General features: G+C 40.4%; 2 protein-coding genes across 4 annotated transcripts; one reads left to right on the plus strand and one right to left on the minus strand.

Moving 5' to 3' along the window:
- The first annotated feature begins 1407 nt into the window (after positions 1–1407).
- Positions 1408–9404, plus strand: LOC111798904 (uncharacterized). 2 transcript variants are annotated; one of them, XM_023682252.2, is made up of 9 exons: positions 1412–2185; positions 3171–3262; positions 3343–4043; positions 5248–5318; positions 6930–7019; positions 7179–7376; positions 7467–7544; positions 8741–8873; positions 8996–9404. In XM_023682252.2, the coding sequence occupies exons 1-9, from the start codon at positions 1823–1825 to the stop codon at positions 9136–9138; spliced, it is 1869 nt and encodes a 622-aa protein (XP_023538020.1). In that variant the 5' UTR covers positions 1412–1822; the 3' UTR covers positions 9139–9404. The 2 variants fall into 2 exon arrangements, with proteins under 2 accessions (XP_086981514.1, XP_023538020.1); XM_087125388.1 differs by lacking the exon at positions 3171–3262 and having other exon boundaries at positions 1408–2185; positions 3332–4043.
- An 861-nt stretch (positions 9405–10265) lies between these two features.
- Positions 10266–14634, minus strand: LOC111799266 (uncharacterized). 2 transcript variants are annotated; one of them, XM_023682741.2, is made up of 6 exons: positions 14491–14634; positions 13538–13638; positions 12965–13042; positions 12783–12854; positions 11915–12012; positions 10266–11376 (listed from the first exon to the last, which is right to left on the minus strand). In XM_023682741.2, exons 1-6 carry the CDS (start codon positions 14512–14514, stop codon positions 10826–10828), a joined length of 924 nt encoding a protein of 307 aa, XP_023538509.1. In that variant the 5' UTR covers positions 14515–14634; the 3' UTR covers positions 10266–10825. The 2 variants fall into 2 exon arrangements, with proteins under 2 accessions (XP_023538509.1, XP_086981515.1); XM_087125389.1 differs by lacking the exons at positions 12783–12854; positions 12965–13042.
- Between the last annotated feature and the right edge of the window lie 279 nt (positions 14635–14913).

Raw genomic sequence — 14913 nt, forward strand, 5'->3', positions numbered from 1 at the left:
AAATTTCATGAATTTTTTTAAACTGGTGTACCTTTTAATTTTATTAGATAAATTATGTTAATTTTATTTTTAAAATTTGGTGAGTATCTTTTAAATATAGTATTAATATTAAATATATTTTTTACGAAAGATATTAATGATTTTTTTAATTTAAATATATTTTTGAGAAAGTATAAAAAAAAAAAAAATTTACATTTCAATAATATTCTTAGAATTTTAATTTTAGATAAAAAAAAAATAGTTAATATTTTATTTTAAAATTATGGGAGACTCTTATTTAAAAAAAAAAATATAATACTAATACTAGATACATTTTTTTATAATATTGTTCAGTTTAAATAGGAGTTTAAATAGGAGCTGTCGTAGTTTTGCTACAAATGGAGAGAGTATTTCTTAATTATAAACCCATGATCATTCCTTAGGTTAGGGGAGACTTTCGTCATCCAACAGTAATGACAATAATAAAAAAAATAAAAAAATAATGACGTGATAGATATGTGTTTTAGTGATGTAGTAAGATGGACAAATCATGTAGTGACACGTACCTGCGACGTATGGTTTGTCATAGTACATGTGGCAAAATCGTTTTTTTAATATTTTAAAATTTAAAATTAGTTTAGAAAAATATACATTTTAAAAATTATATTATTAGAAAAAAGTTATATAATTATTTCCGTTTAAAACAAACCTATACATAAATATTTTAAAACTATTATAAAATTGACATGACGATGACTTGAAAGGACGTGACTATAACTAGGATATTTGTTTAGATTAAATAAGGACGTTAACCCAAAATTATATTTCAAAAGCAATATTGAAAACATTTATGCAACGTAAATTGTTTCCAAACTGTCTTTGGAGTAGACAATTGTTCGAAAATTTGACGAAAAATTGATATGACGATTACCTGAAACAACGTGACTATAACTATAATACTTGTTTAAATTAAGGATGTTAGCCGAATTTCTTTTAAAAAAATAGTGTCGAAATATTTATGCAACTTAAATTGTTTCAAAACTGTCTCTAGAGTAGAACATTGTTATAAAGTTTTGACGAAAAATTGATAGGGACGGTAACTTGAAAACTATCACTAGAATACTTGTTTGAATTAAGTAAGAACATTAACGGTTTTCTACTTCAAGAAGAGTATTAATACAACCAATACCTTAAACAACGTCACTATAATTAGGGTTCTTGTTTAGATTAAGTAAGAACATAAACTCGATTTTCACTTCGAAACACAGGGTCGAAGTACTCGACAAGAACAATTACAAATTTTAAACTCTAGAATTCACACATTCATATTGAAATGTCTATGAATTTCAACTCAATTTCAGTGTTCTTGTTTGCCTTCGAATGGAAGAAAGAATTGACTGTTCTACAGAGAGAAAAAAAGGCAAGTAAAACTCAAGAACAAGCTCATCACCCACCAACTCCAAAAGAATTCAGAATCAAATGGGCAAAAAAGGTGGATGGAAATTAAAAAGGTAACCCAATTCATTTACGGTTTCTCGAAAGGCAGCCACCCATTTGTTCTTCCTTTTCTCTCTCCTTCGTTTCCCACAGCTCATTGATTCTCGCCCACGTTTGAACAAACAAGCAAAGAATCGTTCAAAATTTGGATACCCCATAAATTTTTTAGGATACCCATAAACGTTTTAGGTTTATCTCTACATACCCAGTAACCCCATGATGATTTTTTAGGTTATAAACAGATCTTCTATCAATTTCGAAGTGTTGGGGCTTTGAATCTCGAAAACCCCACATCCCATTTCAGCTTTTCGAGGTTGAATTTCTGGGTTGTTCTAAAGGGTTGCGAATGTCATGTCCAAGCAGTAGCTTCCGCTACAATGGCAGCCACTGTGCGTGCCCACCAGGCCAGCTTCTCAATCGAAGCAACAATAGCTGTGTTATCTTCAATAGCCCTTCGGTTATCACTACAGGGCGGTTTGAGAGCTATGCTGTTAGCTTCCCTGAGACCATTTTCTCCTTTGATTCAATCAGGAAGTTCACTCAGTCTCAGGCTGTGTTCCTTGAAGCTACTCTGTTCTTGCTGCTTTCTTGGCTCTTTTTCTGTATGTTCCTTAGGTTCATGAAGCTTGGAGATGGGAGAAATATTTGGTTCAGGATGAGATGGTGGGTTAGCAGATTGGATGTTTGCTTTGCCACAAGACATTGGCTGGTTAGCTCTTAGCTTTGCCTCTTCTGTTCATATTTGGAATGAAATCCTTGCTTTCTTTTGTTTTTGAATGGCTTTAATTATGACCGTTTTGTTTTGAGTTGTTTATTTAATGTTCTTCACTGTGCATTATGCGAGATGTTCCCCTGTGTTGACTGTTTCAATTCTTGTGTTAACTGATATTGATATGGTTTCAGTTATGGGACTTGTAAATCCTCAACATGAACCATTAATTAGATAAAGCGGGTTGGGAAGGAGAACGAAACATTCTTTATAAGGGTGTGGAAACCTCTCCCTAGCAAACGTGTTTTAAAAACTTTGAGGGGAAGCCCGAAAGGGAAAGCTCAAAGAAGACAATATTTGCTAGTGGCGGGCTTGGACTGTTACAAATGGTATTAGAGCTAGACATTGGGCGATGTGCCAACGAGGAGGCTGAGCCCCAAAGGGGATGGTCACGACGGTGTGCTAGCAAGGACGCTGAGCCCTGAAGAGGGTAGATTGGGGGGTTCCACATCGATTGAAGAAGGGAACGAGTGCCAACGAGGACGCTGGGCCTCAAAGGGGGTGGATTGTGCCAACGAGGAGGCTGAGCCCCAAAGGGGACGGTCACGACGGTGTGCTAGCAAGGACGCTGAGCCCTGAAGAGGGTAGATTGGGGGGTTCCACATCGATTGAAGAAGGGAACGAGTGCCAACGAGGACGCTGGGCCTCAAAGGGGGTGGATTGTGAGATCTCACATTGATTGGAGAGGAGAACGAAACATTTTTTAAAAGGGTGTGGAAACCTCTCTCTAACTGACGCGTTTTAAAAACCTTGAGGGGAAGCCCAAAAGGGAAAGCTCAAAGAGGAGAATATCTGCTAGCGGTGGGGTTGGGCTGTTACAAATGGTATTGCTGAGCCCCAAATGGAATGTGCATACTTTTTATATGTTTGGGATACATAAATGTTCTTACTTTTAATTAGCTTGCTACCTTTATTTATGTTGAAGGACGACCAAAAGGTAGTTACGAAACGTAAAACCGAACTTGGTGGAACGTTCTCAATAGCAAGTTGGATTCTTTTCATCGGCTTGTTTGCTGCGTAAGTACACATTTTCTCGTATACTAAAAACAATTCTCGTGTTCGTTTCATATTGACTTGTTCTTTCAGTGTTATCTCAGGTTGCTTTACCAAATCATATCGAAGAGAAGTATCGAAGTGCATAACGTGAAAGCAGCGAACGCACCAGACTTGGTTTCCTTTGTGAATGATATGGAATTTAATATAACCACGGTCTCGACTATGAGTTGTGCGAATATACGCGGTCTTGGTACCGCTGTATTTGGAAATCCTGGTTTTCTGGAACAGTCAGTAATGCCTCTTTCAAAGTTTGCAAACTACTCGTGTCAAAACACGAGTGAAGGGCCAACTATAAGTGTTAAGTGCGAACGATGTCGTTTCATTCAGGACGATCTTTACGTCTCGTGGCAGTTTGTTGATCTTCCAAATAACCCTGCAAGTGCAGTTGGATTTCAGTTTAACTTCTCTGCTAAGGATCATGTTCAAAAAAATCAGGAAAGTTTCGTTAGTGGTACGTTAAAAAATCGAAGCAATTTCGATGATACGCCAGTTACGTTCCGAGGGAAGAATGCAAATATAATGCAATTTAACCTATTTCCAAGAATATACCGCAGTAAACGTGATTCTAAGCTCATGCAGCCTTTATTTCACGAGTTCGTTTCGGGTTCATCCTTTCAAAATACTAATGAGCTCCAACTATCCCTTGAAAATGCCAATGATGGACTTATCAACATCACCTTGTACATCAATCTTCTCTCATCCTACATTGTTGAGGTGGAGACTCAAAATATTTTGGGCCCTGGTAAGTGTTTTGCTTTATTGACATATGTACTCGTCTTCACACACGCTTCGTTTTTTGTATGTTTGCACAAACAAAATGAATTGTTCGGATCTTGAGATAGGGATGGTTGTTCATTTAGACTTTGTATATATCGAAATAATGTGTCCTTGTCCTAGATTTTCCGAAAGTAATGTGTCGGTGTGAGATCCCACGTCGGTTGGAGAGGAGAATGAAACATTCCTTATAAGGGTGTGAAAACCTCTCCCTAGCAGACGTGTTTTAAAAACCTTGAGAGGAAGCCCAAAAGGGAAAGCCGAAATAGTACAATATCTGCTAGCAGTGGGCTTGAGTCATTACAAATGGTATCAGAGTCAGACACTAGGCGATGTGCTAGCGAGGAGGCTGAGCCCCAGAGGGGGATGGACACGAGGCGGTGTGCCAGCAAGGACGCTGGGCTCTTAAGGGTGGATTTGGGGGTCCCACATCTATTGGAGAAGTGAACGAGTGTCAGCGAGGACGTTGGGCCCTGAAGGGGGGTGGATTGTGAGATTCCACATCGGTTGGGGAGGAGAACGAAACATTCTTTATAAGGGTGTGGAAACCTCTCCCTAGCAGACGTGTTTTAAAAACTTTGAGGGGAAGCCCGAAAGGGAAAGCTCAAAGAGGATAATATCTGCTAGCAGTGGGCTTGAGCCATTACAAATGGTATCAGAGTCAGACATCAGGTGATGTGCTAGCGAGGAGGCTGAGCTCCAGAGGGGGATGGACACGAGGCGGTGTGCCAGCAAGGATGCTGGACCCTGAAGGGGGGTGGATTGGGGGGTCCCACATCGATTGGAAAAGTGAACGAGTGCCAACGAGAACGCTGGGCCCTGAAGGGGGGAGGATTATGAGATCCCACATCGGTTGGGGAGGAGAACGAAACATTCTTTATAAGGGTGTAGAAACCTCTCTCTAGCAAACGTGTTTTAAAAAGCTTGAGGGGAAGCTCGAGAGGGAAAGCCCACAGAGTACAATATATGCTAACAGTGGGCTTAGGCCGTTACCGAATATGTCTAGATTCTCCTGTTGATCGATCTAAAAGTTAATGGTTCGCTTCTATAAAAGATTAATAAATTATGCATTTAATAGAACTTCTCTTGTAACGTCTCTCTTTTGAGTTTTCTAATGTTTGTAATGGTATTTGACTGACACTGATTGGCCCTACAATATCTTTGTTATGCAGTTAGCTTTCTTGCTGATCTTGGTGGCCTATATTGCATTAGTGTTGGGATTTTCTTCTACCTTCTAGTGCAGGTATTACTTTTTTTTTGTAATGGATTTAATTATTACACGTTAGTCCACTGCTAGCAGATGTTGTCCTCTCTGTGTTTTTCCTTTCGGGTTTCCCTTCAAGGTTTTTAAAACGCGTTTGCTAGGGAGGTATTACTTTTTTTGTAATGGATTTAATTATTACACGTTAGTCCACTGCTGGCAGATGTTGTCCTCTCTGTGTTTTTCCTTTCGGGTTTCCCTTCAAGGTTTTTAAAATGCGTCTGCTAGGGAGAGGTTTCCATACCCTTATAAAGAATGTTTCGTTCTCCTCTCCAACCGATGTGGGATCTCACAATCCACCCTTTTCAGGGCCCAGCATCCTCGCTGGCACTCGTTCACTTCTCCAATTGATGTGGGACCCCCTAATCCACCCCCCATAGGGCTCAACGTCCTTGCTGGCACACTGCCTCGTGTCCACCCCCCTTCGGGACTCATCCTCCTCGTTGGCACATTTTTCGGTGTCTGGATCTGATACCATTAGTAATAGCCCAAGCCCACCACTAGCAGATATTGTCCTCTTTGGGTTTTCCCTTTCGAACTTCCCCTAAAGGTTCTTAAAACGTGTCTGCTAGGGAGAGGTTTCCACACTCTTCTAAAAAATGTTTCATTCTCCTCCCCAACTGATGTGGGATCTCACAATTCACCTCCCTTCAGGGCCCAGCTTCCTCGCTAGCACTCGTTCACTTCTCCAATTGATGTGGGACCCCCTAATCCACCCCCCTTTAGGGCCCAACGTCCTTGTTGGCACACTGCCTCGTGTCCACCCCCCTTCGGGACTCATCCTCCTCGTTGGCACATTTCCCGGTGTCTGGATCTGATACCATTAGTAACAGCCCAAGCCCACCACTAGCAGATATTGTCCTCTTTGGGTTTTCCCTTTCAAACTTCTCCTAAAGGTTCTTAAAACGTGTCTGCTAGGGGGAGGTTTCCACACTCTTCTAAAAAATGTTTCATTCTCCTCCCCAACTGATGTGGGATCTCACAATTCACCTCCCTTCAGGGCCCAGCTTCCTCGCTAGCACTCGTTCACTTCTCCAATTGATGTGGGACCCCCTAATCCACCCCCCATAGGGCCCAACGTCCTTGTTGGCACACTGCCTCGTGTCCACCCCCTTCGAGGCTCAGCCTCTTCGTTGGCACATCGCCCCGTGTCCACCCCCCTTCGAGGCTCAACCTCTTCGTTGGCACATCGCCCCGTGTCTGGCTCCGATACCATTTGTAACGGCCTAACCCCACCACTAGTAGATATTATCCTCTTTGGGTTTTTCCTTTCAAGCTTCTCCTCAAAGTTTCTAAAACGTGTCTGCTAGGGAGAGGTTTCCACACCCTTATAAAGAATGTTTCGTTCTCCTCCCCAACCGATGCGGGATCTCACATTTTACGGTGCCATAATGTTCCTCTTCTAGTTTCTTATTTTGCAAGAACTATATATACACACACAGATATTTTCTAATAAAAATGTAACATCTGTTACAAGTCGTCATCATAGCACGAGATGTTATTTCACAAGTGAGCTTTGCACTGAAACCGAGTATCGTTCTTTCTCCAAGATTGAGTAATTTATTCACTTCCCTAATTTGGTTTGTTTTGTAGTTCGAGTACCGAATCAAAAAGCTCCGCAACGAAGACAGCGTTATGCGTAAAATTAGGAATCGAAGAAAAGCACAAGAACATTGGAATAAGGTGATTCTTCTGCATCTTTTTCTCTCAAGTTATTTGATATACCAGTCAAATGGGTATCGGTGGGCGTAGGGTAGGACAGGTTTCGAGCGATATAGTCGATTTCCGAAACTAAGTTCTTGAATTACAACGGGTACCGAACTGACTTATTTTATTTTCTAGTTGAGGAAATATGTAATGTATACATGGGACTGCAGTGCAATGTATGACAATTGTAACGATCCATCAAAAACGTCAAATTGCGCGAACTGCATTGGTCAACCGGCTCGTAAGGATGAATCGTTGCGCAAGCGGAGGTTAAAGAATGGAAGTAGTACTGCTATCAGTTTTAAGTTAGATGTTAATGGATCTGCCAAGAAGGTAATGTTCTTGTTGTCTTACATCTGCATGAGCTAATGTCTTCTGGTATTGTCTCTTCAAGTCCTAATTGATTAGACTTATCATATGCAGTCTTCTAAAGATGAGAAATCTCCAAAGGCAAGAGCTACTGACCAGGAAATGGGAATGATAACAACCAAACAAGAGCCGGTAAGTTTTGGGGTCGTTTAGCACGGAAATTTTGACCGTGCAATTCTAATGGATTTGCATCTAAAATGTGAGATCCCACGTCGATTGGAGAGGGGAACGAAAAATTCCTTATTAGGGTGTGGAAACCTCTCCCTAGTAGACGCGTTTTAAAACTGTGAGGTTGACGGTGATACGTAACGGGCCGAAGCGGACAATGTTTGCTAGCGGTGAGGTTGGACTGTTACAAATGGTATCAGAGCTAGACACTGAGCGGTGTGGCAACGAGGACGCTGGGCTCCCTAGGAGGGTGGATTGTGAGATCCTACATCGATTGGAGAAGGGAACGAAACATTTCTTATAAGGGTGTGGAAACCTCTCCCTAGCAGACGCGATTTAAAACCGTGAGGCTAACGGCGATATATAATGGGTCGAAGTGGACAATATCTACTAGCGGTGGGCTTGGATTGTACAAATGGTATCAGAGCTAGACACTGGGTTGTGTGCTAGCGAGGACGCTGGACCCAAGGGGGATGAACTGTGAGATCCCACATCGATTGGAGAGGAAAATGGAACATTCCTTATAAGGGTGTGAAAACCTCTCCCTAGTAGATGCGTTTTAAAACTCTGAGGCTCATAGCGATGTGCAACGAGCTGAAGCGGACAATATCTGCTAGTGGTGGGCTTGAGTTGTTACAAATGGTATCAGAGCCAAACACCGGGTGGTGTGCCAACGAGGACGTTGGGCTCCCTAGAGGGGTGGATTGTGAGATCCCGCATCGATTGGAGAGGGGAACGAAACATTCCTTACAAGGGTGTGGAAATCTCTTCCTAGCAGACGCGTTTTAAAATTGTGAGGCTAACGACGATACATAATGGGTCGAAGTGGACAATATCTACTAGCGGTGGGCTTGGGCGGTGTGCCAGCAAGCAAGGACATTGGGCCCCCAAGAGAGGTGGATTGTGAGATCCCACATCGATTGGAGAGGGGAACAAAACATTCCTTATAAAGGTGTGGAAACCTCTCCCTAGTAAACGTGTTTTAAAACCGTGAGGCTAACGGCGATACATAACAGGCCAAAACGGACAATATCTGCTAGCGGTGGGCTTATCCTACCTGCCACTAAACCACAGTCCATTTTGCTGATGTAAAACTTGCCAAAAGTATTGGAAATACATGTTGAATCACTAACCATTCCATTTTCATATTCTCCATCCAGCCTCTGCAACATCAAGTGCTTGGTTCTACCCATGAGACGAAACAAAGTTCAACCGTTCCATTCGAGGGAGATTCTTCACAACCCGGAGAATTTTCTCGTCCCGAAGATATCATACCTCCGCCACCGTTGATAGGTAACTATCGCTGTTTTTTACGGGCAATATCCGTCATTCCCACTCTTCCCTCCATTGACCAGAAGAGGAGGGGATGGATTAGAATACTTAGATCATGAAATGACCTGAATTTTCTGATGCAGACTTCAAACACAGTTCTGATATTGACATGTCCGATGTCTTGAAGAATATAAAAAGTTTGTACGAGTATAACGTATTTCTTAGAGAAAAGCTATTGTCCACTCAATCCGAGGTTCGTGCTTTATCAGCCAAGTCTGCACCGTGAACGGAGCGCCAAACCAAACGTAGAGAACATGTACATCTAGTAAGTAAACAGTTTACTTCTGATACTGCAGTTCCAAGATTCTCCGCTAAGTAGACGACTCGTAAGATGTAGGATTACTGCTACCATTGTGTGCTCGTGGTTCTTTGCAGGCGCTCGGATGGCAGAGAGACACCTTGCCAATGTACTTTGTTGTAATATTGTTAACATTTGTTTGTACTATAGAGTAGAACATGGATGGATTGCTGAGAAAAATGTATAGTTTTGTATCTGGTGTTGTACTCTGCTGCACATTACTTGTTGCATTACTGTATGAACTCAAGGACTTTGATTCTTACTACTTGTGAATAACACTAGTTGGTTGAATTTTAGGAGCTTTTAGATTAAGTATTTTCACATTAGTTGATGTTTCAATACAAGCCCATTGGTAGCCGACATTATTTTTTGGGCTTTTTCATTTGGGCTTCCCCTCAAAGTTTTAAAACACGTCTGCTGGGAAGAGGTTTCCGCACCCTTATGTTTCCCTCTCCAACAGATGTGAGATCTTACAATTTGCTCCCTTTGGGGGCAAGCGTCCTTGCTAGCACACTGCTCGGTGTTTGGTTTTGATACCATTTGCAACAGTTCAAGTCTACTACCAATAGATATTGTCCTTTTTTACTTTCCCTTCTAGATTACATGTTTTAAAACGTGTCCACTAGAAGAGGGTTTTTTTGCTTTCCCTCCTAGACTTCCTCTCAAATTGTCCTTTTTTGCTTTCCCTTCTGGATTACATGTTTTAAAACGTGTCCACTAGAAGAGGGTTTTTTTGCTTTCCCTCCTAGACTTCCTCTCAAGGTTTTAAAACGTGTCCACTAGGAAGAGATTTTCACACCCTGAAGAGGTTTTCACACCCTTATAAGAATGCTTTCGTTCCCATTTCTAACAGATGTGAGATCTTACAATCAACCCCCCTTGGGGACCCAGCGTCCTTGCTAGCACACCGCTCGGTGTCTGGCTCCGATACCATCTATAACAACTTGCGCCCATCACTAGCCGATATTGTCCTTTTTGCCCGAAAGGAAGATTTAAACCTCTGACTTGGAAATCTCGATTTCAAAGAGAACAACCTAAATTAAACCCGTACAGTATCACGTAAAACACGATATATCAACTGATATTAAGGAGTCCAAGTATATATTGAATGACGACACACAAGATGCTCAACATTAAGCATCAACAGCAAAGAGAGAGGATCTAATAAAGCAAGAACTCTAACACAAATTTAAGTTAGAAACCTTTACTTTGACCAACATAAAACTCAGCTATGCACAGCTCAATCAGTGAACAGATCTGTTCCCAATTTATAGTACCATAACCTTTTGCTTACGACTCCACTCGACCCACGTAATTCAATCTTCTCATACAGCGCTGCTTAAACTTAAACGACCGGGACAAATTCCAAGCACATACAAGGAATACATAATCTAGATTACGTAATGTTAGATTCTTATGTTCGCCAAATCTATTGGCAACATAGGCTAGCTGTAGCAGCTGTGAGCATTTTTATCCGTCCCGGTCAGGTCGCCGATGACAACCACGTTCTTCATACATTATCGCTCATGAATCTTTTTGTCGGCACCAGTAATCCTGACAACTTAGGACATAAGGTCAGGCCAGAAAATAAGAGCTACAAAAGGTCTGCTTCCCCTCACCGTGTTGGAAGAGACTCATTCTTCCGGCTCTGCTTGCCCAAAGCCTGAGAAAACATCCGCTTTGCTGCTCCTAAATGTTCCCTCTTCAAGTACTCATTGTCAACACAACTTGCCTTAGGAGAACTCTTGTCTGCTTTCATTTTGGGAGCAGCAGCATTACTTCCCCTTGCTGATGACCGAATTGGATTACGATTCTTACCCGCTTCGTTCTTTGAGTTCACACATTGATCTGGCTGCAACTTGGTTTTGTTAACAACTTCCACAGTAGAATCAGGCTCCTTCAATTCATTTGCTTGGACGTATGCGTTGTTAGCTACACTTCCTTGCTCTTTGCTATGGTTGGAAGTAGCTTCAGGAGATGAATTTATTCTCTTCCCCAGTGCATGTGCAATCATGCGGCGTGCAACCACGGGATCACAGCGTGGCTTTGGCTTCTCAGGTTCACTGTCTTCTCCTATGTGCATCATGAAAATTCGCTCACGAACAGCCAGATAGGCTGCTTCTCTCTCTTCGAAAGACCGTTGAGGAGGTGATTTCTTCAAACTCACTGAAATAGAACATCAAGTACAGGCAACTCAGTTTCTTATAATCCTTCTGAAAGAAAATCTGCAAATTTGGGATTGAACAAACTTCCATGTACATGTGAAAATTGGAACAGCATTTTTACCCCCCAAAAAAGATATTTACATACACATTCTATCATAGAGTTACTTTTCTCCCTAAACTTCAATCTTCAGATCCAGAATCCCTATCAAATCCTACTGAGAAGACCTTTTATTCTACTCTACAGCAACGTTTCTCCACACTGCATCACTCCCTTTGATGCCATTATATGGAGAGAGAGAGAGAGAGAGAGAGAGAGAGAGAGAGAGAGAGAGAGAGAGAGAGAGAGAGAGAGAGAGAGACCACAGCAGGGCATTTTCACAAATTAATATTACACGTTCATACTATCTCCTCTACTATCTTCAAATGGCCACAACTCCACTATTAGTGCACATGTCTTTCTGATGATCAAATAGCAATCAATAGCATGAATTGGAAAAAATTTGCAGGTAGGGATTATGCTGTATGAAACAATAGTATACCAGAAGAGTTTTCCTTTCTCCTTAACAGTTGGTGTGGTATTGTTGAAATTTGAGGTTCATCGTACTCCCACAGAATATCACTCACAAGAATGGACGGCCTGCAATACACAAATAAGCTAATGAACAAATGACCTTTATTAGAACCACCCATGTCCCTACCATACCCCTACAGTTTCATAGTTCGTAAATATAAGAATCCTCGTTTCACTTTAAGCAATACGTGAGCTATGATGAAGAAATAAATGACATCCCAATGTTTTTTTTGTCATAAATAAAACTTAATGGATAAGAATTACAAATAGTCCATCTTTCCATATAGCTTATGATGTGCGCCTATGCAGTCCAAATCTTCTCCCTCTGAGTCGATGTACGATTTGGGGAAAAACCAATAGAATGTGAATCACAATAGCAAGGGAGAGAGAGGGTGGTATGTAATCCCTACTTGTATTCAAGTATAACTAGAGAAAAGCTTGGATTGCATTTCCTCCTATACAGACTAAATTTCAGAACAGGACGGATTCCTAGTGGAGCTGATCAAAGGCAGAAAGGACTAAGAGTTCATTGCATTGAATCAAAATCAAGGGGACTAAGAGGTTTATTCAATTATTTCAATACAAAAAATAATAAAAGATCTCAAGAGCCTAACTCCAATTCAAAGTAAAACATTTTTCTATAGTGAAGATGTTTATAAGAAAATAAAAATGAGGGTGAGTTTTCTATTCAATTATTTCAAGTGTAAAGAAAACGCATAGACACGGGAATTGTTCAAATTCCTAGCTTCAACATCAGATCAAATACAATACCAATAACAATTTAGAATATGAAAATATTAAACCAAAAGGAATTCCGGTAAGGAATTTCTCAATACATTGATGACTCTGGGCATCGCTCCAAAACCAAGTGCCTATCAACTCCTTCACCAACTGATACATGGGAAAATCTGAGAGAGGAATTGGGAAGAAGAACAAACTTAGGAAGGTAGGCATAAAGTTTGACATAGAAAATTAAGAATTCAGCCTTATACAAACTAGAAGAGGGGGAAAAAGGCACCCAAAAATATCAGCAAGGCGATGCAATAGAAGACGGTTGTATGAATCCATTGGTTCCAACTCCAAGATTCCATCCGAACTGCTACCCGCAACAATTATTTGAAGTTAGTGATCGCCATTCAAGCCATAGGTAAAGAACAATGTAAATCTAAAGCTATTCAAATGCAAGATAAAAGTGAAATTTGAGAAGTAGTGCACCAAACATCAGAATAAAAAGTGGTTGCTATCGTCTAAATAGATAACTACCCTTGTTTGAGACCATAACCTTCCACTTTTCCCTTTCACACTTGGGTGGAATTGAAACACAAAAATATTACTAAATTACAAAAATATTACTAAATTGGACGATAGCTCTGAAAAGACAAATTGCCCATCGTTTCTTTAATCTCGGGAGGAATACGGACGATCGGGGTCGGGGGCTAATTCAAACCCTTTGGGTAAAATAAGAACAACCCCGACATTCAAACTGTCTCTTTTCTTTCAGTTGCATATCATAAGGAATTCGAACAACTACTTCAAATATAATATCATAAAGTACCTAACTAACATCATGTAATCATCATCAACACATTACCTGGTTTCATCCTGAAGAAACTTGACGAAAACGTCTTCCATGGATAGAATAAGATGCTTGCTAGGGAGGTTTTCCTTCACAAGGAAGGCCAACTCCTCCACCTGAGGAGTCAAATATCATCAATAAGGAGAAAAAGAAAAAAAGAAAAAAAAGGAATGTTAACGAAAATAGCACAATGCAGAATTATGTAACTGCAAATACTAGCTGTTCTAGCACTAAAGGAATCTACCTTTATCCATAAAAATGGAAAAGAACTACCGTCGAATATCGAAATACGCGTACACCAGGGAAGGTTTGAAGATAAAAAAACTACAGAAAATGTCAGAACCCATCTTGATCTTACAACATATTGCTTCAGACATTAACCAACTTTCCCAGAACTTCCAGCATATTACGCTACAAATCTATTCTTTTTGTTTGCTGAAGAACTAAATTTCATTTACACGAATAAAGGTACTGATCACAGGGAGTACAAAAGGATAAACCCGAAGAACACAATATTTTCAAAAAAAGAGTTCCAATTATTGATAATAAGAAAGAACGAAAAAACTACTGCATCAAAATTTCCAGAACTCCAGCGTACGAATTACTTCCATTTCCGGGAATAACACTCACTGAATCACTCCTTCTCATCTTTTTATATGCCAAATTCCAATTCCAAGCAGAATCAACAAACCAAAAAATACATCAAAATCTCAAATCACTGAACCTGATCCAGAAACTACCGATTACCCTACAAAAAAACGCAATTAAACCAAAAATCCGCACTACCTAATACCCTGATCCAGAAACCACCAAGTACATCACTGTGAGTTCATCAAAAATACCAAAAATGCTAGAGCCCGCCAAGGATTCTGAGAATTCAACTGAGAGAATCTAACAATTTAGAGATAAAATATGCGATTCTTCGTGAAGTGAGAAGAAAGCAGTAAAGAGAAAGAAGAAGAAGTTACCATGGCGAATTGGGTGATAGCCATTGTAGGTAAGAAGGTTGAAGACTGAATGGGAGTTTCAATGGGGGCGATGGATTTCCGGAGAAGGCTCACAACTACGGGTTTTAACGAGCCTGACGTCTGACAAATGATAAATATATATTTTTTAAATAAATAAATAAATTAATTATTTACTATAAATGTTTTAAATATGAGATATTTATATCCCTCCCATGATTATCTCACCAGTTAGATTCACTCGCCCAACTAATATACCTATTTGGATCGGTTAGAACATTTTTAGACTCAGTTCAATTGTTCGGTTGTAACTTTTTTTTTTTATAATCAAAACAACATTTATTCAATAATGAACCCACATGCTGGGTCGTGATCTTGACACGCTCACGGCTAGAAATTAAGTCCCATATATATTTTTTGCCCGGC

The sequence above is a fragment of the Cucurbita pepo genome, chromosome 7 (assembly GCF_057944985.1).
Source record: "Cucurbita pepo subsp. pepo isolate OVF chromosome 7, ASM5794498v1, whole genome shotgun sequence".
Taxonomy (NCBI): Eukaryota; Viridiplantae; Streptophyta; class Magnoliopsida; order Cucurbitales; family Cucurbitaceae; genus Cucurbita; species Cucurbita pepo.

Coding starts and splice junctions, on each gene's coding strand:
- LOC111798904 (XM_023682252.2), top strand. CDS start 1,823: ATGTCATGTCCAAGCAGTAGCTTCCGCTACAATGGCAGCCACTGTGCG. Junction 3,263..3,342: donor TTCATCGGCTTGTTTGCTGC/GTAAGTACACAT, acceptor GTGTTATCTCAG/GTTGCTTTACCAAATCATAT. Junction 7,545..8,740: donor TAACAACCAAACAAGAGCCG/GTAAGTTTTGGG, acceptor TTCTCCATCCAG/CCTCTGCAACATCAAGTGCT.
- LOC111799266 (XM_023682741.2), bottom strand. CDS start 14,514: ATGGCTATCACCCAATTCGCCATG. Junction 13,043..13,537: donor TTTCTTCAGGATGAAACCAG/GTAATGTGTTGA, acceptor TGCGGGTAGCAG/TTCGGATGGAATCTTGGAGT. Junction 11,377..11,914: donor GAGAAAGGAAAACTCTTCTG/GTATACTATTGT, acceptor GTTCTATTTCAG/TGAGTTTGAAGAAATCACCT.